General features: G+C 49.5%; 1 protein-coding gene across 2 annotated transcripts in view; it reads right to left on the bottom strand.

Annotated features, from left to right (window-relative positions):
* FAH (fumarylacetoacetate hydrolase) overlaps window positions 1-23665 on the bottom strand; it is a 48830-nt gene that overhangs the window by 1605 nt on the left and 23560 nt on the right. Inside the window, exons 6-14 of one of the 2 annotated variants that reach the window (XM_049852514.1) lie at window positions 22145-22242; window positions 21982-22034; window positions 20040-20139; window positions 18912-19042; window positions 17056-17131; window positions 14817-14863; window positions 11331-11432; window positions 10499-10616; window positions 6750-8962 (exon numbers count right to left, since the gene is read on the bottom strand). In XM_049852514.1, coding sequence (XP_049708471.1) covers window positions 8907-8962; window positions 10499-10616; window positions 11331-11432; window positions 14817-14863; window positions 17056-17131; window positions 18912-19042; window positions 20040-20139; window positions 21982-22034; window positions 22145-22242 — 781 coding nt within the window. In that variant the 3' untranslated portion in view covers window positions 6750-8906. Of the gene's footprint in view, window positions 1-6749; window positions 8963-10498; window positions 10617-11330; window positions 11433-14816; window positions 14864-17055; window positions 17132-18911; window positions 19043-20039; window positions 20140-21981; window positions 22035-22144; window positions 22243-23665 lie in introns of those variants that run through there. The other variant, XM_049852513.1, reaches the window with a different exon arrangement.

Genomic DNA, 23665 nt, shown 5'->3' with positions numbered 1-23665 from the left:
CAGCCACTGCCTGGATAGCCCATGATCTTCACTTACATGGAAACACCACTGAGACCACCTCACCAGCTAGAGATAAGCCATAATCTAGAGCTGTGCCTTCAGCTACCCAATGTGAAAAGAGGAAAATGCTGACTCCAGCAACCAAGAGAAAAAAAATCAAACCACCCTGCTGAGAAGACTTGAGGCAATCTGGACATGGAGACCCAAGGCAGACTGAGATGGAGTCCGCCACAATTTCAACAAGTAACATCCTCAACAAGTGATATCCTCAATAAATAACGTCCTCCACAAGACCTCCCAGCCAGCACAAGGGAGAAATTCACTGGGATGGGCCTCATGGCCACTCCTGGCACCCACCCCCAGCAGCAATATGCTCAGTCTGTGCTCTTTCCACCCTTCCCCCCACCATCCCAGTCACCTAAATGGTCCTCCCTGCTTGGGGCTCCTCTGACCTCTGGCCTTTTCTAGAAAGGCAACATCTTAGACCCCACAGTAACATCTCCAAAGGTTTCAGTTCTAGTGCCCATCAGGTTCTGAACCACCCCATCCTCCTGGCATCAGCACTCATGCCAGTCTTCCTGGCTGAGGCTCATCCCTACGGCCTATGAACTGACCTTCAACACTCAGAGACACCATTTGTCAGGGGCAACATCCTTGCCTAGTCTACTGCTCAGTTTCATTACTTTTCTGTCAGTCACTTTGGAATCCCAATGCTCAGAAATATCTAAAACAAAGAAATCTGTTAAAGTAAAACCAACTCCTGGCAGAAATTCACTAATCATCTATCAAAGCGACTAACTTGGAACTGCAGCATCTTTAAAGGGCCTTCTTCCTGGTACGCTGCAAACACTCGGGAGACGCTCAGCTCCCCACCCCACTGCCAGGTTCTCAATAAACCAAAAACAAAATAAAATAAAGCCATTGCCGTCGAGTCGATTCCAGCTTATAGTGACCCTATAGCACAGAGTAGAATTGCCCCATAGTGTTTCCAAGGAGCAGCTGGTGGATTCGAACTGCTGAAATTTGGGTTAGCAGCAGGGCTCTTAACCACTACGCCACCAGGGCTCCAAAAGGTCAGCATTAACTCCTTCCTGCCCTAGAGTTACAGCAGCACCGCCACTCACACAAAGAACAGAATATGGACACACGATTATATCATTTCACTTCTTGACAAGCCAGCGTGGTGGGCAAAGCTAGCCGTGTTCTCCCTATTTCACAGTTAGCATGGAAAATGGCCTGGAGCAGGGTTACTCAACCTCAGTGCTAGTGACATTTGGGGCCAGGTAATTTAATTACTGTGGGACCATCCTGTGCATTGGAGGATGTTCAGTAGTGTCCCCGGTCTCCACCCACAAGATGCCAACAACATCCCCCTAGTTGTGACAATCAAAACTGTCTCCAGATTTTGGCAAATGTCTGGTGAGGGGAAAAAGTGCTCCTTGGTGGAGAACTACTGGCCTGGAGGATGAATGGGGTTTTCCTCTGCACCCGCTCTCCAGCCCACGGGAGGCAAGGCGGAGAAGCTAGGCGACAGGCACACTCATGGAGCGCCAGAGAGGTAAGAACACAAGAAAGTCTGCAGCCTCCTAGCCACTATCCATGGTCCCGGAAGAGAAGGGTTGCTGCTTCTGTCCTCCTTTAACTCCTGACCGGCCTTGCCCAGAAATTCTGAACCAGGAAAGGGAAGCAGTAATGGTGGGAGAGAAAAAAAAAAGTAGACAGGCAGACCCGGTGAGGATGGCTCCATGGGGTGACTACAGGGAAACCAATGGGGGATTTTTATGTTGCTATTGTTTCCAAGTAATTTTGGAGAACAAGAAAGAAGCCACAACTAACCCCAACTATCAACATCAAAAATCTGAGAACAGTAAGAAATGTACGTATCAAGTAAAAACCAACCCAAACTTGTTGCCATCGAGTCAACTCCAACTCTTGGCAACCCTGTAGGACAGAGCAGAGCTGCCCCCATAGAGTGCCAAGGTAGTGATCTTTCATGGTGGCACAGTGGTTAAGAGCTACGGCTGCTAACCCAAGGGTCGGCAGCTCAAATCCACCAGGCACTCCTTGGAAACTCTATGGGGCAGTTCTACTCTGTCCTATAGGGTCACTATGAGTCGGAATCAACTCGATGGCACTGGGTTTTTTTTTTTTTAATCTTTAATGGAAACAGACTGCCAACTCTTTCTGCCATGGAGCAGCTGGTGGGCTCTAACTGCCTATCTTTCAGTTAGTAGCTGAGCACTTAACCATTGCACCACTGGGGTCCTTTCAAGCAGTACCAAAAAACCAAAACCAAATTCATTGCCATTGAGTCAAATCCGATTCATAGTGACCCTATAGGACAGAGTAGATCTGCCCCATAGAGTTTCCAAGGAGTGCCTGGTGGATTCAACTGCCAACCTTTTGGTCAGCAGCCATAGCACTTAACCACTATGGCACCTGGGTTTCCTTAAGCCATACAAAAACCAAAAAAACCAAACCCATTGCCTTCGAGTCAATTCCGACTCGTAGCAACCCTATAGGACAGAGTAGAACTGCCCCATACCTGGTGGCTTTGAACTGCCAACCTCTTGGTTAGCAGCTGTAGTGCTTAACCACTATACCACCAGGGTTTCCTCAAGCAGTACAGAGCAGTGTAAATGCCTATGAGAATAAACGTGTTCCAGCAGGTCACCAGCTGAGCACGAGGTGGAGAGAGAGAGTGAGATTTGGGGGTAGAAGAGTTACATCAAAGCGCTCAGAGATTTCTGCGGTTGTTTGTTTCACCTTCACTCTTGCTGAACACCCCATGGTGTTTATACTCTCATAGAAATGAGAATCTCATTGCACCATACAGAGGGACAAGATGCCATAATGGCTAAAGAGCATGGACCCTGCAGCCCAATCACCTGGATTCAAATCCTGGCTCTACCTTTCACCATCTATGTAATCCTGGGAAAATATAAATCTTTCTTGGCCTCAGCTTCCCCATCTGAAAAATGGGGATAATAATAGTAGCTACCTTGTTGGGAATATAAAATTTAACACGTGTCAGCAGATGTCAGTAGTCTGAATGTTCTATCCCATTTCCAGTGGTTAGAAATTGATTTAGGGACCAGTCACCCATGAAGAGAGAACAGAGAGATGACAAGGTGGCAGCAAAGGCATCTGAGCAGGTACAGTCAGAGAAGTTGGGAGGAGAGCCAGGAAAGAGCCGCAGAAACCAAGCGTGCGTTTCAAGCAAGAGGGTGGCTCATACAACTCGCAGGACTGGATTTCTGGGTTTGAAGGATTAGGAGGACCATAGTCTTGTGGTACATCTCAGTCAACTGGGATAATATAGTTCATAAAGTCACGTGCTACATCCTAGTTTGTTGTGTAGTATTTAGGGTCTTAAAATCTTGTGAGCGGCCATCTGAGACACAACTATTGGTCTCTACTCATCTGGAGCAAAAGACAAAGAAGGAAACCAAAAACTCAAAGAAGAAACCAGTCTACTTTACAAATAGTCTGTCTACATGAACCATGGCCTCTTCTACCCTGAGACAGAAGAACTAGACAGTGCCTGGCTACCAGTAACTACTGTTCTAATCAGGGCCACAATGGATAGACCCTGATAAACCAAACCCATTGCTGTCGAGCCAATTCTGACTCATAGCAACCCTACAGGACAGAGTAGAACTACCCCATAGAATTTCCAAGGCTGTAATATTTATGGAAGCAGACTGTCACATCTTTCTCCTGTGGAGTGGGCTGGTAGGTTTGAACCACCAACCTTTCGGTTAGCAACCAAGCACTCAACCTCTGCGTGACCAGAGCTCCTTGGATCTTGATAAAATGGGAGAAAAATGTGTAACAGAACCTCAAATTCCTAAAATAATAATAAAAAAAAAAAACAGACCTACTCGACCGGTTGAGACTGGAGGACTCTCTGAGACTACTACCCTGAGCTACTCTTCAAACCTTGCACCAAAACTAACCCCGGAGGTCACCTTGTGTCTAAATAACAAATTGGCTCAAAAAATAATGACTATCACCCATAATTACAGTGCTCCTCTAAAAAACCACCTATACGAGACCAAACAGTCAACAATTACTTTAAAACAAAGATGGGAACGTAAGAGGGCAGAGAAACTAAATTAATGGAAAAGGAACAAACAGAACAGAAATAATGAGGATGTTCATGCATTGTGAAGAACTCAGCCAATGTCACCGAACAGCCTGTGTACAAACTGTTGATTGGGAACCTAAACTGCTATGTAAACCTTCACCAAAAACACAACAAATTATTACTTAAAAAAAATAATGATAAAAGAGGGTGGCTCACGAGTGCCAGGTGGCCACAGAGGTCATGGAAGGTGGGGCAGAGCAGTCCACCAACTCTGGTTACCTTAAAAAATCAGCAGACACCCCAATGTCACCTTCTCATTTCTCCATTTACCCCTCTCTTTTCCACAGGTAAATACAAGCACCTAGATCACAGCTACATCCGCCCCTTGGAGTTTCCCTTCTGTATGAAATGCTCTCTCTTTTTTTCTTTTTATTAATATGTAATTTATGCCTCTCCTATCATCAAAACCTAATTCTTCATGCTTGTTTCCAGGGGATTCCACCAAACTGTTGCCATTTCCCTGCTGCCAACATGTGCTGCTTCAGATCAAGAAATTGCCTTTCCCTGAGCATCAATGCCTGGCCTCTATAAATCCTCTCTCGAACAAGGTACTGTATCAACAAACAAGTAAATGATTCTCGCAGCCTCTTGGCTGCTTTCTCCCACCTTCTCTGGCTCCAGCGCGGAGAACACCTGTGAATCCCATCTGCCTATGTACCTCCTTCTAGGCCCTGGACAGCTGCCTGGTCTACGACAGCTTAGTAGGGGGCCTGTATCATGGCAATGACAGAGGGCAGAAGCCTTCATTTCTCCTCTCCCATCCCATCTCCCTCCTCCCTTTTCCTAAACCAAAACTTCAGAAGATGGCCTTCACTCAATCCATAGAACCATGACCAAAGGCCCGGCGGGTAGGTCTAGCAAGCACTACAGGAACAAAACTGGGAAACAAAGCTGGCAAGAGAATCAGAGAACCTGAACTGCATCCTGCCCTCACTAGCTGTGTGATTTTCACCAAGTAACCTACCTCCTCTCAGCCTATGCTTTCTACTCTGTAAAATCAAGCCAATGACACCTAACCCAAAGGCTGCTGTGCGTATGAAACAAAATGGCGAAGTGGACATGCCTACAACATGGTCGGCCCCTGGCAGATGTTCAATAAATACTAGTTACACTGGAATTAGAAAGGGTATGGTAGGGCTATAGGAATGTTGTTGTTGTTGTGTGCCTTTGAACTGATTCCGACACATAGTGACCCTATAGGACAGAGTAAAACTGCCCCTTAGGGTTTCCAAGGCTGTGATCTTTACAGAAGCAGACTGCCACATCTTTCTCCTGTGGAGCTCCTGGTGGGTTCAAATCACTGACCTTTCAGTTAGCAGCTGAGCACTTAACCACTGAGCCACCAGGGCTCTGCTGTAGGAATACCAAAAGAAAAAACCATTGCCACCGAGTCGATTCCAACTCATAGCGACCTATAGAAGAGAGTAGAACTGCCCTATAGAGTTTCCAAGGAGCGCCTGGTAGATGCAAATTGCTGACCTTTTGGTTAGCAGCCAAAAGTTTAACCACTGCGCCACCAGGGCCACCACAGCTATAGGAATAAAAAAAAAATAGGAATAGTAGGGGCAAAATGGGCATTTACTGATTGATTCTGGGAAGTACCACTTGCTGCTGTCTTGAGGGCCACCTGCACCTTCTCTACCACATCCACTTCACTTAGTCCACCGGCCAACAACCATGTCAAACACCCACCACGTGGCTGGTACACAGTCGGACTGCGGAGAAGAGTAAGACCTGGTCCTTGTCCTTCAAGAGCTCTGTAATAGGCTATGAATGGCTGCCCAGAGATATCAGGTGCTGGCCTTGGGATGTCACCTTATGTGGTAAAGTTAGAGTCCCTGGTGGTGCAAATGGTTAATGCGCTCAGCTGCTAACTAAAAGGTTGGAGGTTTGAGTCCACCCAGAGGCACCTCAGAAGAAAGGCCTGGTGATCTACTTGTGAAAAGTTGGCCATTGAAAACCCTATGGAGCACAGTTCTGCTCTGACACACATGGAGTCGTCTTGAGTCAAAGTTGACTTGATGGTGGTACAAATGGTTTGCACTCAACTGCTAACCTAAAGGTTGGCAGTTCGAACCCACCAGCCGTATCACAGAAGAAAAGGCCTGGCAATCTGCTTCTGTTAGGATCACAGCCAGGAAAACCCTATGGAATAATTCTTCTCTGGAACTGACTTGATGGCACAAGACAACAAACAACAATTACATTAAGGATCGTGAGATGAGATGACAGTACAGGGCTAATAAATGCAATGATTCTGGATTATCTGGGTGGGCCCTAGATGCCATCACAGGGGTCTTTATAAGGGAGAGGCAGAGAGAGATTGGACAGACAAAACGGGCAGAGTGGATGTGTCCCGTTTGGAAGTAGGGTTTTTCTTTTGTTAGGTTAACGAGGTCCTACCAGAGTAGGCAGGTCCTAAACCTAATCCTTCCTGAATTGTAGGAGCAGAATAGAAACAGAGACACACAGCGGGAGGGGGGCGGGTGGGGGGGAGACAAACACCAAAAAAGGTCAAGGAACTCCCAGAGCTACTGACAAGGACCTTCCCCTAGAGCCATACCCTGAATTCAGACTCCTGAACTGTGAGAAAATAACTTTCTGTTCTTTAAAGCCTCCCACCTGCACTGTTTTTTGTTAGAGCAACACTAGGTACCTAAGACAACTCCCATTAAGAAATGGCCAAGATGCCGGGCCTTCTAAATGAATAGGTTTTGAAAAAAACATGATGACAGTGATGAAGACAATGATGAAGTCATCATTTTAAAGTGCTCACCATGTACCATGTTCAATATTCAGTTCTTTATGCACTTACTCATGTATAGTGGCTAAGACAGAGTTCTGAAGACTAGCTGCCTCAGTTAGAAACCAGGTTCCATTATTTCCTGGCTGCAAGTCTTGGGCGAGTGGTAGAACCCCACTATGCCTTCATTTTCTCATCTGTAAAATGGTGCACTATTGACACTGCAATGTAAGCCCCATGAGAGCAGAGGCCTCATTTGTATCGTTCACCACTGTTCTAGCGATATAAAGGTAAATAAAATGATCACAGGCCCACCTTCACGAAGCTTTAATCTAACGGGGAGACAGATTTTCAATCAACAAGGGACATACAATCACCAACAGTGAAAAGTTCTAGAAGGAAAGAGGATGCCAGATCCTGACAGCCTGGGGTGGTGAGGGAGAGGTCACAGAGCCTTGTTTAGAAATAGACCAAGATGTGGAAGATGAGCAGAAGTTAGCTGAGGGAGAGTGAAGGGAAGAGCATGGTAGTAGAGGGGACACACTGAGACACTGGAGGGACTGAAAGGAGACAGGCTGGCAGGAGCACAGTTGGCAGGTGGGGAGAAAGAGTGTGGAAGGGGGACACGGTCTGCATGATGCAAGGCAGGCTGGCTGCGGTGCAGAGTGAGGTGTCACCCCAGGTGTGATGAGGGGGTAACCTCAAGTGCCATGGGGATGGGTCACCCAGATGTGATGGAGAGGGGTCAACCCAGGTGCCTGGGGATGGGTCATCCCAGGTGTGATGGGGAGTGGTCACCTCAGGTGCCATGGGGATAGGTTACCACAGCTGTGATGGGGAGGGGTCACCCCAGGGGTGGTGGGGATGGGTCATTTGGGCATGATGAGGAGGGGTCACCCAGGGAGCAGTGTGACTGGACTGGTGTGAGAATGGCTGCTGAGTGGAGAGTGGACTGCAAGCCAAAGAGGCCACCACGGTGGACCATGGAAGATAGCACAGTGGCCAAGACTAGGCAAGGGCACTGGAGAGGAAGAGCAGTGGGCGAACTCTGGGTCGGGTGTGAGGGAGAATCATCAGAACTGACTGACGGACTAGAAAGAGAGGGGGAGATGCAAGGATACCACCTAGGATCCTGGCTTCAGCCACTAAGGAGTGATGAGGTGAAAAATCAGGGGGGCCAGGACAGCTGCCAATTTCTTTAACTCCATTCTCAAAAAAGAAGCACATTATCCCCACTGTCTCGATGAGGAGGCTGAGGCCCAGAGAAGCCGTGCACACAACCACACCACGCCTACATGTGGAGCTGGGACTCAGAGCTGGGACTCCAAACAGGGCTGGCTGACTCCAGTGCCTGTGCTCTCAACTACTGCGCCTCACCTCTTGTTAGCTGCTATCCAGTTGGCACCCGACTTATAGTAACTCCACACACAATGGAACAAAACACTGGTGTCCTGTGCCATCCCCACGATTGGTTGCGAACTGGACTTTTGTGATCCACAGGATGTTCTTCGGTTGATTTTTTTGGAAGCAGATCGCCAGGTCTTTCTTTCTAATCGTCTTAGTGTGGAAGCGCCACTGAAACCTATTTAGCATCGCAGTCACATGTAAGTCTCCACTTACAGAGGGGCGGTGGCTGCCCGTGAGGCATATTGGCCGAGAAGCAAACCTGGGTCTCTGACAAGAAAGGTGAGAACTCCACTAAACCACCACTGTCCTCAGATGAGTCTTTGTGGGACAAATTAAAATCAACTACCTCTTCTTATGCTTTCTGCTGGGATGGCAGGCGGGGTCCTGAGGTGGGCGACAAGCAGTGGCGCCTTCTAAGGCTGATGCCCAGCCAGGAGGTGGGGCTGCTTCAGGGCACCCTTGCTTGTTCAGCCGACGTTCTGCAACTTTCTTTCTAAGAATAAGCCTTCTTCAACATGAACAAATCTGTCTTGGAAGAAGTACGGCCAGAATGCTCCTGAGAGGCAAGGATGGTGAGACTGTGTCTTACATACTTTGGACATGTTGTCAGGAGGGATCAGTCCCTGGAGAAGGACATCGTGTTTGGCAGAGTACAGGGTCAGCTGAAAAGAGGAAGACCCTCAGTGAGGTGGACTGACACAGTGGCTGCAACAATGAGCTCAAGCATAACGATTGTGAGGATGGCGAAGGACCGGGCAGTGTTTCATTCTGTTGTGCATACGGTCGCTATGAGTCGGAACCGACTCGACGGCACCTAACAACAACAACAACATGAGAGGTGTTCATGACACGTGGCCTCTGGAAGCAGCTGACTGGACCACAGAGGACTAAACTAGAGCCAATCAGATTCTCTTTCTTAAGAACCGGAACCAAGAGACAGAGACGCTTCAGTTGGACAGTACTGAAGCTGACGCTGGAGGGACACAGAGTTATGGCTTTACTTGGAGCCAGGACAAGCCAGAGCCTAGGGCAAGCTGGGGGTGCAGGGCTGAGAGCCTGCCCTGCACAGCAAGTGGGTCTGAAGGCAGGATAATGGAGGGACCTCACGAGGAGGTAAAGACAAGACTCTGGCTCCAGAAAGGAACAGAGGGAGCATAGCTGGTGATCTCCTTACCCCTGGGAGGCCAGGGGCCTTTCCCAGGATGGGCCTGGGAGGTTCTCTGTACACTAAGCGTTCCCTGTATGCTTACCAACCAAGCTGGCTTCTGTTCCTTGCAACCAAACAGTCCCTAAGGCACCAGGTACCTCCAGTATCTGACCGAGCATCCTGGCCTCCTCGGAATGGACTGCTCAGGAGTCCCCAGTCACTAACTCATCCACCTCCCCTGAACCCAGACATACGTCACTAGGTCCCTCATAAGGAGTTCACTGTAAAGGGCACAACAAGGAACCTGCCATTATTTCATGGCTTCACTCAGGGAGAAGGGAAAGAAAGCATGACTTCTTTGGATGCTATGGTCTGGGGAGTGACACAATCGTTTTCATTCTCCTGGAATCCAGGTTTCTAGGTTCATGGAATTGGGGTGACCCACCCAGGCCATCTGGTGTCCCTTTGAACCTTGAGCCTTTAAGGAACTGTTTTCCTAAAGTCACCTTCAAGTCCAACAATAGCCTGGTAAGTAGCTCAGCGGAGACCGTCTGGCCTTAGGCATCGGGCTCTTTTTCAGAATTATCTATATGCAGGTGGTTTCCAGGAGCCGAACCCCAAGACCTGATGGAAAATGTCTGGCCTGTCCTTAATGACTCTGCTTCTCCAACGCCTGTAACCCTGCACATGTTCTGATGTTATCTCCTAAGAAATTAACATGACGGTGACCTCTCTAACCTGCTTTCACTGTAACCCTCTTGGATCTATTTGGGCTGACACTGCCCAATTCTCTACTCACAATAAATATATTCTGTGACACTCATTTTTGGTGTCTCTCTAAGCCTTTAGTTTTTTGACAGGAGATTCAGATGTGAAGTCCCCAGGAGCCCAGGCTGGGGAAGGACACAACAAGCAGACATAGAACATGGAATCCCGGCGTCAGGGTGAGTTAGAAGGACAGACCGCTTTCTGGCCAGATGGGACTGCCCGTGGTTAGGCCAGCACACGCCAGCAAGGAGAGAGAGGACCTGCTGGGCCTGGCGGCCCTCACCTGTGATGACGACTTCATCCCCATCCAGCAGAAACTTCCTGGTCTGCCCGTTCCCCAGCTCGATGGCCTTCGTCCCCTTCCAAGACAGCTCCAGCATGCAGCCAAAGCTTTCTGGCTCCTTCATAACAGGGATGGAAAGAGAGGACAGTAAGATTCACGTCTTGGTGAGCACCTCAGCTCCAGGTGGACAATGCTTAACAAGGCTGGGGAGCCCCAGGCGGGGGGCCTCCTCCCACCGAAGACATGGCTTTGTTCCAGACTCAGCAAACCCCTGACGAGCAGGCCAGCTCCTTCAGCTCCCCTCCCCACTCTGAGGCTGCATCTTACCATGAGATCACTACGTGTAACACCCTCCAATTGGGAAGAGATGTCCCACCTAGCAAGAGGGTGCCATTGGAACCCTGCATGTAGTGACTGACACATGCACCACCCAAGGTCACCCTCTCTTAAGATTCCATGACTCCACCATGGGCTCACAATGGCACAGGGAAGAGGGAAACGGCCATAGTGGGGGGCAGGGGGACACTGTGTCCTGGTAGGGTGCAGCATGAGAAGGTGGCACACAAACAGAATCATGGCTTCCGGATTCTACCCCTTGTGACATTCCATCTCTGCCCTATTTAGATAGGGACACAAGCCTCTCATTTGTTTACCAGTCTCTGCAGGTTTGAACTTGGCAAGGCAGCCCATTCCACACACACAGATGGGTGAAGAAGCAGTGAGGAAGGCAGAGCTGTGAAGCGCAAAGCTTGGACTTCTCCTCAGGGTGAGCTGAAGGCCATCCGTTCTGTGTGGGAGTAAGGATGCTGTATCTAGGCAGCCTAGTACTCACCGGCCCACTGACGGTTCCAGAAGCCAGGAGGTCCCCCGGCCGGAGGTTGCAGCCATTGACAGAGTGGTGGGTGAGCTGCTGCAGCATCGTCCAGTACATGTGCTGTGGGGGAGGGACACGAAGGGTGGGGACGAGCAGGAGGGCTTATCCCAGGCCTCCCTGATGCAGCCAAGCCCAGAGCTGCCCACTCACGACACCCTGGCTGCCCCCCAGACAGCTGTCTCAGGTTCCCTACAGCAATGAGAGCAGTAGCGTCACCAGGGGAGTGCAGGGCTACAGGCCACATCGGGTGACACTGTTAGAGGGGCTGACACCAAAATAACTATAAAATTCTTGAGCAGTGTTCCAGCAGAAATTTTTTTTTTAATAAAAATATCCCTGTAGCTAGTTATAACAACAGCAACATTTTTGGTAAGCCCAGCTTACAGGTATCAGTATGTCCACGAGGCTCAAACTCTTGGCCAATTTCCTTTTGAACCTTCTACAGCGCTCCGTCAGAGCTGTCATCACCAGGCGGGGACAATGGCGCCTAGAATCACGCGGCTTCCTCTGCACGCACCCTTGGTTTCGCTGCTGCCCTGACTTCGTAGTCACTGATTTTGCCAAATATCCTGGCGTTTTAGCTACAATATTGTGGTGATTAGTATTTGTGAGCCTAGATCAACAACTTTTCTCTGAATGAAGTGGTAATTAAAGGAAAAAGGAGAAAAATCAAAAACCGCTTCTGCTCGGTAACTAATAATGCTGTAATTCAATGCAGGCAGATTTTACAACACAATGTTACTGTTAGTGTTCATATAGCCTAAGAAATATTGCATGTAAGCATTTTACACCTATATCATATACCATTCTATGATTAAAAACCCACTGCTGTCGAGTCGATTCTGACTCATAGCGACCCTATAGGACACAGTAGAACTGCCCCGTAGAGTTTCCAAGGAGCACCTGGAGGATTCAAACTGCCAACCTCTTGGTTGACAGCCGTAGCACTTAACCACTATGCCACCAGGGTTTCCATTCTATGATTAAAACTGATAATAAACATTACTAAGGTTTCTGTATGGTCTGGTATGGGAGAAGGTCTGTGAGGGGGGTGATAACACAAGTTACCGCACTAGGTGACAACCCCTAGTGACGCCACTGATAAACTGTCCTCCCGTAGAGCTACCCAGGGACTTCCTCCTCCCTTTTTCCAACCTCCTTCACCAGCCAGCCCCATCTCCTCTGTTCCTTCAAAGCCCTGCCCTAACTCACCTCCTCAAAGAAGCCTTCCCTGATAGCCAATATCCCTGCTCAATCCCTCAGTCTGCAACATGTTCATTTGTACGTCATTACACAAGGCCTTGTGACTACCCTTGAGTCCTAAGTTGACATGGTCTATGTCTTCATCTCAATAGAGGTTTCTCGTGAGCAAAGGCCACACTTACATTGTCCCACTTTGGAACACACATTGGGCAATGAAGCCCAGGAACAAGGAGCACTAAGGGAGGTTAGGCAGTGGGGAAAGGAGGCCGAAGCGCCATTTGCCCGTGGAGATTCTCAGATCCACAGCTTCTCAGAACTGCCATTCTGAAAGCTACACATCCAGGTAAAGGAAATCTTGGAAATGGATCCTTGCCCAGGAGCACTTTCATGGAGGTCCCCTTATTTCCTCCTGTTGGCCTAAGGCACCCAGAATAATGCTAAATTAGAAGAGAAACTAAAGAAAATAAAAATGCATCACTGTAGGGGATATTCAAATGGCCAATAAGCACATGAAAAGGTGCTCAGCTGCAAAAGACATCAGGGAAATGCAAACTAAAATCACAATCCCCAAGAAAGGTTAAAATGAAAAAGGCAACCACCACCACTTGTTGGTGAAGATGTGAAGCTGCTGAGCTGCTTATACACAGATAGTGGGAGTATAAATCCCAAAGACCACTTATACACAGATAGTGGGAGTATAAATCCCAAAGACCACTTTGGAGTACTCCTAAGCTGAATATGCACATACTATAAAAAAACCAAACCTGTTGTCGTCAAGTGGATTCCGACTCATAGCGACCCTATAGGACACAACAAAACTGCTCATAGGGTTTCCAAGGCTGTAATCTTTACAGGGGCAGACTGCCACATCTTTCCCCCAATAAGCCACTGGTGGGTTTGAACTGTTGACCTTTCAGTTTCACTTATAATTTGTGCATTTTCATCTATGTGTGTTACACTTCACTTAAAAGTTCACTTAATACACCAGTGTTCATTGCAGCCCTACTCACAAAAGTCAAAAGGTAGCAACAACCGAGTATCCTTGAACAGATGGATGGATAAACAAAATGTAGTCTATCCAGACAATGGAATGTTATTCAGCCACAAAGAGAAATAAAATCCTGATCCATGCTACCTCATGGATGAGCCTTGAAAACATTTTGCTAAGTGAGATAAAACCCCAGTGCCATCGAGTCGATTCCGACTCATAGCAACCCTGTAGGACAGTAGAACTGCCCCACAGAGCTTCCAAGGAGCGCCTGGCGGATTCGAACTGCCAACCCTTTGGTTAGCAGTTGTAGCACTTAACCACTACGCCACCAGGGTTTCCAAGTGAGATAAGTCAGACTCAAAAGGACAAATATTATATGACTCCACTTACATGAAATACCCAGAGTAAGGTTTTTTTTTTTAGGCAAATGCATAGAGACAAAAGTTTATTAATGGTTACCAGGGGCTGGAGGAGAAGGCCTGGTGGTACAGTGGTTAAAGCACTCAGCTGTCAACTGAAAGGTTGTCGGTTCGAACCTACCGTGGGACAGTTCTACTCTGTCCTATAGGGTCACTATGAGTTGGAATTGACTCGATGGCAACAGGTTTGTATTTTTTTGGTACCAGGGGCTGGAGGGAGGGCGAAATGGGGAATCGGTGCCTAAGAGGCATGGTGTTTCTGTTTGGGGAGATGAAAACATTTAGAAATGGATAGTGGTGATGGTAGAACAAAGTGGCAAATGCAATTAATGCCACTGAATCATACACTTAAAAAATGGTTAAAATGACTTTTTTTTTTGCTAAATATATTTTACCACAATAAAGAAATTAATTTATTTAAAAAAAATAATAAGTTACTCCAATCAATCCAGCCTCTGAATAATGCTTAATTAGAAGGAAGACTAAAGAAAATAAAAATGCATTGATTCAGGGGATATTCAAATGACCAGTAACATCTGAGGAAACTCTGGTGGCATCATGGTTAAGTGCTGCAGCTGCTAACCAAAAGGTGCAAACTATCCAGCCTACAGAAACATCTATTGTCCCCCAAGAAAATCACTGGCCACGTCTATGCAGCCTCCTTCTGTGATTCATGGCCACTTCTATAAAGGAACAGGGACGCGGTAGCTCCAGGCCCATGCACTGACCGGGTACTATATCCTCAAATGGGCACCATTCTCCTGCTCCTGCCAGGAAGAAAGCTCCTCCTCTTTCCAGCACTTTCAAACTGTTTCCAGCTTCAAGGCTTACCTTAAAATTGGACCTGCATATGGTAACTGCCCGACTCATTCCTTCTCCTATTGAAAAAAGAACACTGATGAAGAGCCTTAATTCCAACAACCAAGGAGGCCAAAAAAAAAAAAAAAGCCTTGTAATGTGAATTGCTCTGTGGCCTGAGCTTCCTGTTGTCCAACGTAACTCCCCTTAGAGTCCAGGAAACACAGTATGGGGGAAAGTTGGCTACTTCAACTAAGCTCATAACAGAGGAGAACAGAAAGGCTTCCACAGAGATGATCTAGTCCAGGGATGGCTTACACACAAGCTACCATGTCTCCCTCCCACACTCATAGAAGACAACGTTAACTGATAAGGGCACGTGTTCCATCTGAATCCAGATGGAACCTCAGAACCCTTCTTAACACAATGCTCCTGGCTGCCACTCATCAGCTGAGGTGGTGTGCAAATTGAAACCTACTTGTAATCTTTGATGGAGGATAATCTGCCATCCCCACAGGAGCTCTTTAGACAGCTTGGGCCATCTGTCACCTGCCAAACTCCTCCCTTCAATGGTGGGCAGTGTGCTATTTCATAATGTAGTTAACGATATTAATTAAACACCTCATGCCAGCTGTCAGGGCTGTAGCAGGCACCATTCCTGAAAAGTATAATAGTTAGAAAGGTCTTCCACTGCCAGAATCTGCCTTCCTCCCTGGCCCTGGCTTCGCCACGCCACCCAGGACTGGTCCTGGGGTGTGCTCCCTGGGCCCCATGTATGGTCAGGGTAACCCGGGCCTGCTCTTCTCCAGACTCCTTCACCCAGACCCCAACTCAGAGCGTCAGAACTGCAGACTCGGGACTGGAGCGAGGAGAGGGTCTTGGAAACCCTGTACTCAGCCCTCTTTCTTCCAGGTCTTTCTCCTGCACCTCTGAACATTGCACCTCCTAATAACCTTGTCCTTCCCAGTGTGTACGCCCTGGATGAGTTGGTTTCCAGCAGACAGAAAGAAATACCCAGCATGAAAACAAGACAGGAGTGGATTCCAAGGAGACAAGCGGAGGGAAAGGGAGTCAAGCCTAGAACCAATTACACTTGGTTTTAGTCCCAGCCTGGCCAATAGCCAGCTAAGTGACTCTGAATGAACCCCTTTCCCTCTCTGGGCCTCAGTTTCCCAATCTGTAACGTGAAAGAGTGGGACCAGCATCATTTCCCAGAGGGCACTGTGGCAGCTAAGAGGCTGCTGTCTAACAGTCCTTTCTTTTCTCCCAGGACCATCTGCTGCACGGGAGATGGCTTGTGGCTGTGAAGGACCACGCCTCTGAAACAGGAAGTGAGAAAAGACACAGCAGAGCCTGGTGTGTGCAGACAGGACAAGATGAGGACAGAGGTCTAGGTGTTTACTTGGAAAAAGTGGGCACAGGCGGGGGGCATGTGGGGGCGAGCCTGGTGGAGGAGAAAGAAGACGGACTTGGCCAGAGTGCAGTCCAGGGGCCCTATGTGTCGCTGCCAGGCAAATCCACCCTCAGGCCCCTCTCCACGGGTCTCTGAGACTGGGAAGTTATGCCTAGCTTCTTCTAGGTGCAGGCACTGTCAGGCCATTACATGAATGAACTTGCTCAGCCCTCACAACTAATGCATGAGGCCAATGTCATTATTATCTCATTTTTAACAGCTGACCAGTGGGGCACAGGCAGGTTTGGTAACCTGCCCAAAGTACCACATCCAAGAAGGAAGGGGCAGAGCTGGGATTCAAACCTGGACTGTGAAGTCAGGGCCTTTATTACTAATGTTCCACTGGTCTGTTCATGGAGGGGGCTGAGCGGCTCAGGGGACGAAGTCCCATCTGCAAGGGGCCAGGTTGCCGGCTCCATGTGGCCCCAGAGGGCAGAGCCAGGCCTCAAGGACAGGCTTCCAAATAGGCACTTGATACAATGTTCCCCCTGGGAGTGAGGGGTCACTGTGAGCAGAGCCCGGGTAAGAGATACTGGAGAGCAGATGCAAGCTGAGGACCTGGGCTGGACTCGACATTGCCTGGCCCAGAGATTTGAGAGCTCAGTGATATGGGGTAAGTGACCTATGGCCCCAGTGTGGCTCCCCTGGAACACAAGGGTGTTTCTTCCCCTCACTTTCCTTTACAGGAGCCACACATATCTCCAGGGTGCAGCAGGCATATCCCCCCTTTGCAGGAGCTCAAGGAATGTCTGGTTGATGGCTCTTGGCACACACGTCCCCTGAGCCCCTGGGGCACACCCTCCAGCCCCACAATAGTACCTTTCAGGGTGACAGAGAGGTTGATGTTGAAGGTGTAGGGCTGGTCATGGCAGAGATACGGCAGAGGCCTGGGGTCCTGGAAGGGCAGAGCACAGTACAGAGGGTCGTGGGTGGGCAGGGCCAGTGGGACCTTCAGCAGTGGGGCTTGCCAGGCACATGGACCCTGCGTACCAGCACTGTGTCCTTGAATGGTGGGGTGCAGGGGGTAGTGTATGTGTCAGACTCCCAGAAAAGAAGCTGAGGGAGGGGCATCAGCAGGTCAAAGATCACAGGGACCAAACAGAGATGCCCCAGAAAGCCAGGGAATGGGAGAGCCAGGGGAGGTGAGTGGTGGTAGGGAAATGAGGCAAGGCCTGTGTGGGCAGGGCCTCCTGGAAGGCAGAGGTCAGGGGGCTAGGCACAGGCAGACCCGCCTCTGGCGCTGGAGCCAAGCTGGGCTGGAAAGGCCACACTTCTGCCAAAACCACTGTTTTCCCACGGTGTGGCCCACGAACCACCAGCGGTACATGGGATCACTCCTGGTGACCGTATTTTAATACTTTTATATTTCTTTTTATTATCACTTTAACATTATGGCTAATGACGCCCAGAGGGATATAAAGTTCCTTTTTAAAATAAAATAAATAAGTTTTATAATGAGAGCTTTTCATAAAAAGAAATATTAAATAATAGTTCAGAAATGGCAAGAATGGTGAAGGTGGGATACAGTGACCGGCATTTGGAAGGGCTGGTGTAAAGGCAGATGGGCCTTGAAATCTCTGGCAAAAGTAACGTGATGCCCTATGAAGACAGACCTGAAGGAAGGGGTGAGGATGGGAGGGGCCGAGGCAGGCAGAAGGCGGCCGCAGGGCCCAGGGGATACATGGTGAGGGCCATGTAGTAACAGTGAGCATAGGACTTACCAAGAGGGAGAAAAAGAAAGTCTTGGAGGAGCCATCAAGGAGGGACCAAGGGGACCAGAAGGGCAGCCCCACAGGAACCTCATGAGGAGCTGGCTTGTTTTCAGCACAGCAAACATGAGAGCCCCCAGGCCCAGAGATGCAGAGGTGCGCAGGCAGGCAGGCTGGCACAGGGCGAGTTGGTGGTGATAGTCAGTGGGGGCTATGGAGGGAGCAGGGCAGACGCTGAGAGCACAGCCTGGGAGGCCTCCAACTTAGAGATGGAGTTGGAGGGGGGCTTCCAAGGGCTCTGGGAGACATGGGAGAACCGGAACAAGTCGCACCAGAGGCCAAGGAGCGAGAGTGCCTAGAGGGAGAGGAGCTGCAAGAAGTCAGCACTAAAGAGTGATACAGGCCATAGCATTGGCAATAAGGAGATCCCAGGTGACTGTGACTGCTGGTGAGGGGGTGGGGGCTGCAGCCAGATGGTAACGGGCTGGGAGTGAAGAGTAAGATGGTGAGACATGGCTTGGACAGTGAGGCTGGGAACAGGAGGCTGCAGGGACCTGGACCCCTCCCCTTGTTGCTGGGCTCCAAACTGCATTCTATGAGTTGGGCTCCGGAGGGTGCCATTCACACAGAACACAATTCGACGGTGACCAGGAAGTCTTGCAGTGTGGTGGTATCAGCAGGGAGGCCTTCTCCTGCCAACTCACCAGATTTCCCAGGCCTGGGAGGACTCCAAAGGTTACAAAATTCTGTGCTTTCTCTGATGACTGTGCAGGGGGCAAGGAGAGCACGTGGGTACCTGGAAGTCACAGCAACCAGGCTCCCAGGGCACACAGCAACCATGGCCAGGTCATGGACACAGAGCTACCCTCCATAAGATCTGTGTTCCTGATCTGTCTGTGCAGCAGGCAAACAGCCCCAGGGTGGTGAGGCCTGGGTTTGGGGGTGTCCTGCAGAAGGCGTGCTTACCTGCACTGGGTTGGGCACGGCAAAGGGCATAAGAGCGTCCATGGGCACCACCCACGGAGAGATGGTAGTTCCAAAACTCTTCCCAAGGAATGGCCCAAGAGGGACGTACTCCCACTTCTGAATGTCTCGAGCTGCAGAAGGGCAGATTCAAGGCTCACAAAGGCTGACGGGCCTTGCCCCATGGTTCTCTCTTCCCCTCAACCCAGGATCAGACCCAGCAGCGTCCTCTATACAGAGATTGCCCCTAAACTACATGCAACATTAATGCCAAGGACCGCAGTCTTTGATTGAGGTCACTGTTCCAGGTCACAGCAAAGACAAGGATGACCCAGGGCTGTCAGGATATCCCCCACGAAAGGGCTGGTACCTCATCCTGAAACCAGGAGACAGACACTTCCTGGGACTCTCAGAGCCATCTCCTGCTATGGTACCGCATAGCGGCTGAGAGCACAGGCTCAGAAGCTGGGCTGCTTCACTTCAAATCTTAGCTCAGCAACTAAAATCTTTCTGTGCCTCAGTTCCCCATCTGTAAAATGGGAATAAAAATATTACCAATATCCCATAGGGATAGTCCACATGAGGTGCTCAGCACAGGGCCTGGTATATAATAGCCCCAAAACACCATTGCTGTCTAGTAAATTCCAACTCATAGTCACCCTACAGCACAGAGCAGAACTCCTCCATAGGATTTCCAAGGCCGTAAGCTTTACAGAAGCAGAATGCCACACCCTTCTCCCACGGTGTGGCTGTGAGCTCAAACGGCTGACTTTTCAGTTAGCAGCCAAATGCTTAATCACTGCACCACCAGAGCTCCTTGGTATATCATAAATGCTCAATAATATTAGCTGTGGTGTCAAGCTGTATCCCTATTGTACTTATGAGAAAACTGGAGCTCAGAGAGGTGAAGTAACTGGCCTACAACGTCAGAGCCGGGATTTCTGTTCCATATCCAAAACCACACTGTCAGCCACTCTACTGCCTGCCACCTTTGACCAGCACCAGACACAGGAAACCATTCACGGCTTCTGGGAAGTAGTGGCCCAAATACCCAGCGTCGACCTGGTCCCAGCCAGAGAGCAGAACGCGCACAGGAAACTCGACCGCAGGTAGCCCAGCCCTTGTCATTACCACTCCAGTCGTTCATGAGGACCATTCCAAATATGTGCTCGTGGGCCTTGGAAATGGGGATTGGCTCTCCGAATTTGTTCCCAGGACCTACAAAGAAAGCCTGCCACGAGGGAAATTGGTTAGAATCTGGCTGGCCTGCCACCCCAGGCCACTCATCACCTGGAGGGCAAAAGGCTGGCACTTACAAACCACAGCCAGGGGCCAGGCCTGCCACACAGGGCCAGGCAAGACTATGAACCCACTGCATTCCTAAGTCATGACCTGCACAACAGCGGTCACAGGGCCACCCTGGGAAACGGTCTGCAGTGCCCCCCAAGACCCCTCCACCCACACCTCTGATTCCACAGGCAGCTTCCCTGATCGTTCTGTTCTTTCCCCCTTCACCCCATATGCACTTTGCATTTTAAGATTTGACAGCTGCATGAGGCTCTGAAACATGAAAACGCCAGAGTTTGTCTTCATGTCATGGACCATCAAAGGCAGCCTCCTGAATGCAGCAGACAGCCTGACAGGGGCACACCCTTTACCTCCTGACCTCCGACCCCACACCCCAGCACTTTGCCCCAACTCCTCGAAAGAAAAGCAGCATCAGGTCAGCACAATGCCCGTGAATCACAGCCATCAATGGGGGTGGAAACTGGGGAAAGGACATAGCTGTCAAGAGCACACACACCCAGCGATGATATTTGCAAAACCCAAGTCAGTTTTATTTGCTCTGTGACAGTGTTTAAACACTGCACATTTTTCATCAAGATAAAAATACCCAAGGGCACCATCATAGGACAAATCCTACCGCCATCAAGTCCAGATACTTTGTGCTCCCTGCCCCCAATTGTTCACACTCTGACTTCCTGCCTTTTCTCCATCCACACCCCCTCCCACCCCTGGACCCCAATAGGGACCAACACAGGAGAAGTATCTGCCTGCAGAGTCCTTGCTTTCTCCCGGGCCCCGCTCTGGGCACTTCCACCTGAGACTTCTCTCCGGTTCTCACGTGGTACCCATGCTAAGGTGGTAGGGGCCAGAGGGCTGGCTGGGAAGGCCCTGCTACCCTACTGGGGCCTACCTGGCAGTGTCCACCCACTTCTCTCCTCTCTCAACTCTGGAAAGAACCCAAAGATACCCAGGGCAGGTCTAGAGAAACAGAACTCCAGCAAAGCAGTCCGGGTCTCCGGCCATTCTCCCACCTAACCCTGGGTTCCCACTGCCACAGCCCTACTTACTGGGTGGCCCCACAGCCACTTTCCTACACCTGCAGTGAGGAGACACTCACAGCTTCCCGAGGGAGAGCCTGAAACTATGGGTGCTGACTATGGGATGGGAAAGCCCCCCCCCCCACCCCCATCTGCACTTCCCCCGGGGCCTGGGTCTCCATCAGTCATCTGACAGCCTGGCAGCACCCTGAGATACTGCCCTTCTTCCCCGAGTCCTCTCTCCTCCAGCTCCTCCTTCCCATCACCCTCCTGGTCCTCTCACCTTGGGGACTGCCTGAATTTCAGTGCCCTTCTTAAAAATGTGCAGCCCTGCAGCATGGGGGTCCTTGGGGTCATGGAACTGTTCTGATGAGCTGACCGGATCCATGCTGATATCCTGGTGGTGATACTAAACTATGGTTATGCAGGATGTTACCCCTGGGGGAGGCTGCATGAAGGGCATTTGGGATCTTTCTGTATTATTTCTTACAACTGCATGTGAGTCTACAATTATCTCAAAATTTTAAAAAGTGCAGCCCTGGAATGACAGCAGTGTTGAGGCTGTGCGCCCAGACAGAAGTGCAGTAGGGCCTGATACTCCGTACGGCCAGGTGGGGATACCCAGAGCCGCTATTAATTTGCTGAGGATGGGGGAACGGCTCGTTGCTCAGGGCGGCCATGCCAGAGAGCTGTATTGCCATCACTTTTATAGCAAGTACATGTCAATAAAACACCGAAGCACAGCTTACCATTTCCAACTCAAAGTCCAGGAGCTTGCAGGCACCGTAGATGGGAGGCTTAGCTGTAATAACACCAGAAAAAGAGGCTGTTAGGAGTGCCAGGCCAGGGAGCTCACTGCATGGACCCAGACACCTGGGCACCCGGCGGTGCCTAGGTCTTGGGGGCACTCACAGTCATCGGGGCTCATCTGTCCCATGGGCCTTCGGATCGGGGTGCCGGACACCACAACGGAGGAGGCGCGGCCGTGGTAGCCTACCGGTAAGTGCAACCTGATAAAGGAAGACGAAAGAGGGCAGGGTGTCAACTCCGTCATGGGCTGCAAAGTGAATTTTAAAAAACTACAAACAAGAAGAGTCAACCCATAGACATGGTTCAAAAATCAAAAGGTACGTAAGGGTAAACGGTGGGAATAAAATTACGACTTTCTCCCACCCTCGTCTCTAGCACCAGTATGGTGCTGACGCAGACCCAGGAAGAGCTGGTAATGATCATGGTTACCATCTGCTCGGCACTTAGTATGTGCCGGGCATCACGCGAAGTGCTTTTCATATTGTTTCTCTTTTAATGTCACCTTTACAAAAGCCCTGCCCTGCACGTGTCATTAGCCATCATTAAACAGACCCGGCTCTGAAAACTTAAGTGGCTTGACTGGGTCACATAGCTGTGAAGCGGTGGAGTTGGGATTGAAATCCAGGTGGTCTGACCACAAAGTTCTGCAGCTTCCACTGTAGCCTGCTCCCTACCTAATACAATGGGACCCTGCAAACAGATGGTAAAGCTCAAAGCAGAAGAGTCATCCAGGGCAATGCGAACACTGTCAAGAGCTCTGTTTATTAGACAGAAATGTGGGAGAGGAAATGAAACATGAAAGCCAATACAGTTCGCACTTTCAAATGTCAAAACTCATTATAAAGGTATTTAAAATAGCATGGTGCTGACAAAAGAGATCCCCTGAACAATCTGACATATCCAGAAGGCTGGCTGGGAAGCCACATGAGAACACTTAGCACACAATAAATAAAAAGTAGTGAATGTTGTTTAGACAATGAGACCCTGTAGTGCGTTCAGTAAAAACCAACTTCTGTTGAGTTGATTTGGACTCATGGTGACCCCACGTGTGTCAGAATAGAACTGTGCTCCATAATATTTTCAATGGCTGATTTTTTAGAAATAAATTGCCAGGTCTTTCTTCCAAGTGGCATCTGGGTGGACTCAAACTTCCAACCTTTCAGTTAGCAGCTGAGTGCATCAACCACTTGCACCACCCAGGAGTGGGTTCTATAGTGACCCCAAAAAAGACATGTCTACATTCTAACCCCCGGAAAATGTAAACATGACTTTATTTGAGAAAAGTGTCTTTGTAGATGTAAGTAAGTTAAGGATCTCGACATCAGGGCATCCTGAGTTATCCAGGTGGGTCCAAAATCCAATGACAAGTGTCCTTACAAGAGACAGAAGATGAAAAGACATAGAGAAGGGAAGGCCATGTGAGGACAGAGGCAGAGATGGAAGTTATGTGGCCATAAGCCAAGGAATGTCTGCAGCCATCAGTAGCTGGAAGAAGCAAGGAACAAAGTGTCCCCTAGAGCCTTCAGAGGGAGTGTGGCCTTGCCAACACCTTGATTTCAAACTCATGGCCTCTAGAACTGTGATAGAATAAATTTTCACTGTCGTAAATCTGTGGTAATTTGT

This window comes from Elephas maximus, chromosome 13 (genome assembly GCF_024166365.1).
Source record: "Elephas maximus indicus isolate mEleMax1 chromosome 13, mEleMax1 primary haplotype, whole genome shotgun sequence".
Taxonomy (NCBI): Eukaryota; Metazoa; Chordata; class Mammalia; order Proboscidea; family Elephantidae; genus Elephas; species Elephas maximus.
The sequence above is the reverse complement of the archived record's forward strand: the minus strand, read 5'-3'. Positions and strand labels throughout refer to the sequence as shown.